The sequence below is a fragment of the Octopus bimaculoides genome, chromosome 30, assembly GCF_001194135.2.
Source record: "Octopus bimaculoides isolate UCB-OBI-ISO-001 chromosome 30, ASM119413v2, whole genome shotgun sequence".
NCBI lineage: Eukaryota > Metazoa > Mollusca > Cephalopoda > Octopoda > Octopodidae > Octopus > Octopus bimaculoides.
Window position 1 is genome coordinate 4,638,014 of NC_069010.1, and position 1,155 is coordinate 4,639,168.

At 39.2% G+C, this 1,155-nt stretch overlaps 1 protein-coding gene across 1 annotated transcript in view; it reads left to right on the forward strand.

The window, feature by feature from the left end:
- Nucleotides 1–916: 916 nt before the first annotated feature.
- LOC106884179 (coiled-coil domain-containing protein 74B) overlaps nt 917–1,155 on the forward strand; it is a 15,633-nt gene continuing 15,394 nt past the window's right edge. Inside the window, exon 1 of the mRNA XM_014935417.2 lies at nt 917–934. Within this exon, the coding sequence (XP_014790903.1) occupies nt 917–934 (18 nt within the window). The remainder of the gene's footprint in view (nt 935–1,155) is intronic.

The following is a 1,155-nucleotide window of genomic DNA, read 5'->3' on the forward strand; positions in this document are numbered from 1 at the left end:
GAATCTACATCATCTGAAGATTATTTGTAAAAAATTTCAGTGAAATTGTTTTTTCTTTTAGTCTGTATTATCTCAGCTTTCACATTTCAAAGAGGTGATAATTTATTTTTGAGAATGACATTGTAGGGTAGTTGTGAGAGGCCAGACCTGGCCATTCTGAACATGAAACAATATTTGGGCCTAATATGTATATTAGTGGTTGGCGTTAGGAAGGGCATCCAGCTGTAGAAACTCTGCCAAATTTGATTGGAGCCTGGTGTAGCCATCCGGTTTCACCAGTCCTCAATCAAATCATCCAACCCATGCTAGCATGGAAAGCAGACGTTAAACGATGATGATGATGATGTGTTGTGTTGTGTTGATAGACTTGCACTTAAAATCCCCATGTTTTTAATTTAAAATTTGTTAGTTATTATGGTGGTAACACTATTTATCTATCTATCTTTCACACACTCTCTATCACTTTCAACAACTTTTCTCCTCCCCTTCTTCCCTCCTTCTAAATATATGTTGTGACAGGGTTATCACCCCTTTTTCCTCCCCTTCTTCACATATATCTCTTGACGGACAGAGATAGGCTTCTCTTTTATGATATAAGACTGACTTCAGAAAAAAAAAAAAACTCCTTGCTGACCACCAGACTAAATGATAGAAACTGCCAAGATGGAAGTATGGTCTTATACTCCAGTATTTACATGTTTCTTGTAGGTTCTCTACAAGTCATACTGGCCCCTTGTTGATGATAGTGGTTTCCAATTTAGACACAAGACCAACATTTCTGAAGGTAAGGGCTTTAGACAATTTCATCAACCCCAGAAATTGACAAGCATTATTGGTAGTTTCTTGCCTGTTCCTAGTTCATTATTTCCTGTTAGCTCCACCTGCACTAGCATGTCTGTGTCATTGGACATACCTCATGGTAGTTTCATCAGCCGTATGCTCCTCTGCTGGCTTACAACTTTCACTCCTGTCCACTTATGACGACGAGGGTTCCAGTTGATCCGATCAATGGAACAGCCTGATCGTGAAATTAATGTGCAAGTGGCTGAGCATTCCACAGACACTCATACCCTTAACTTAGTTCTCAGGGAGATTCAGTGCGACATAGGATTTGTGACAAGGCTGGCCCTTCAAAATACAGGTATAATATATATA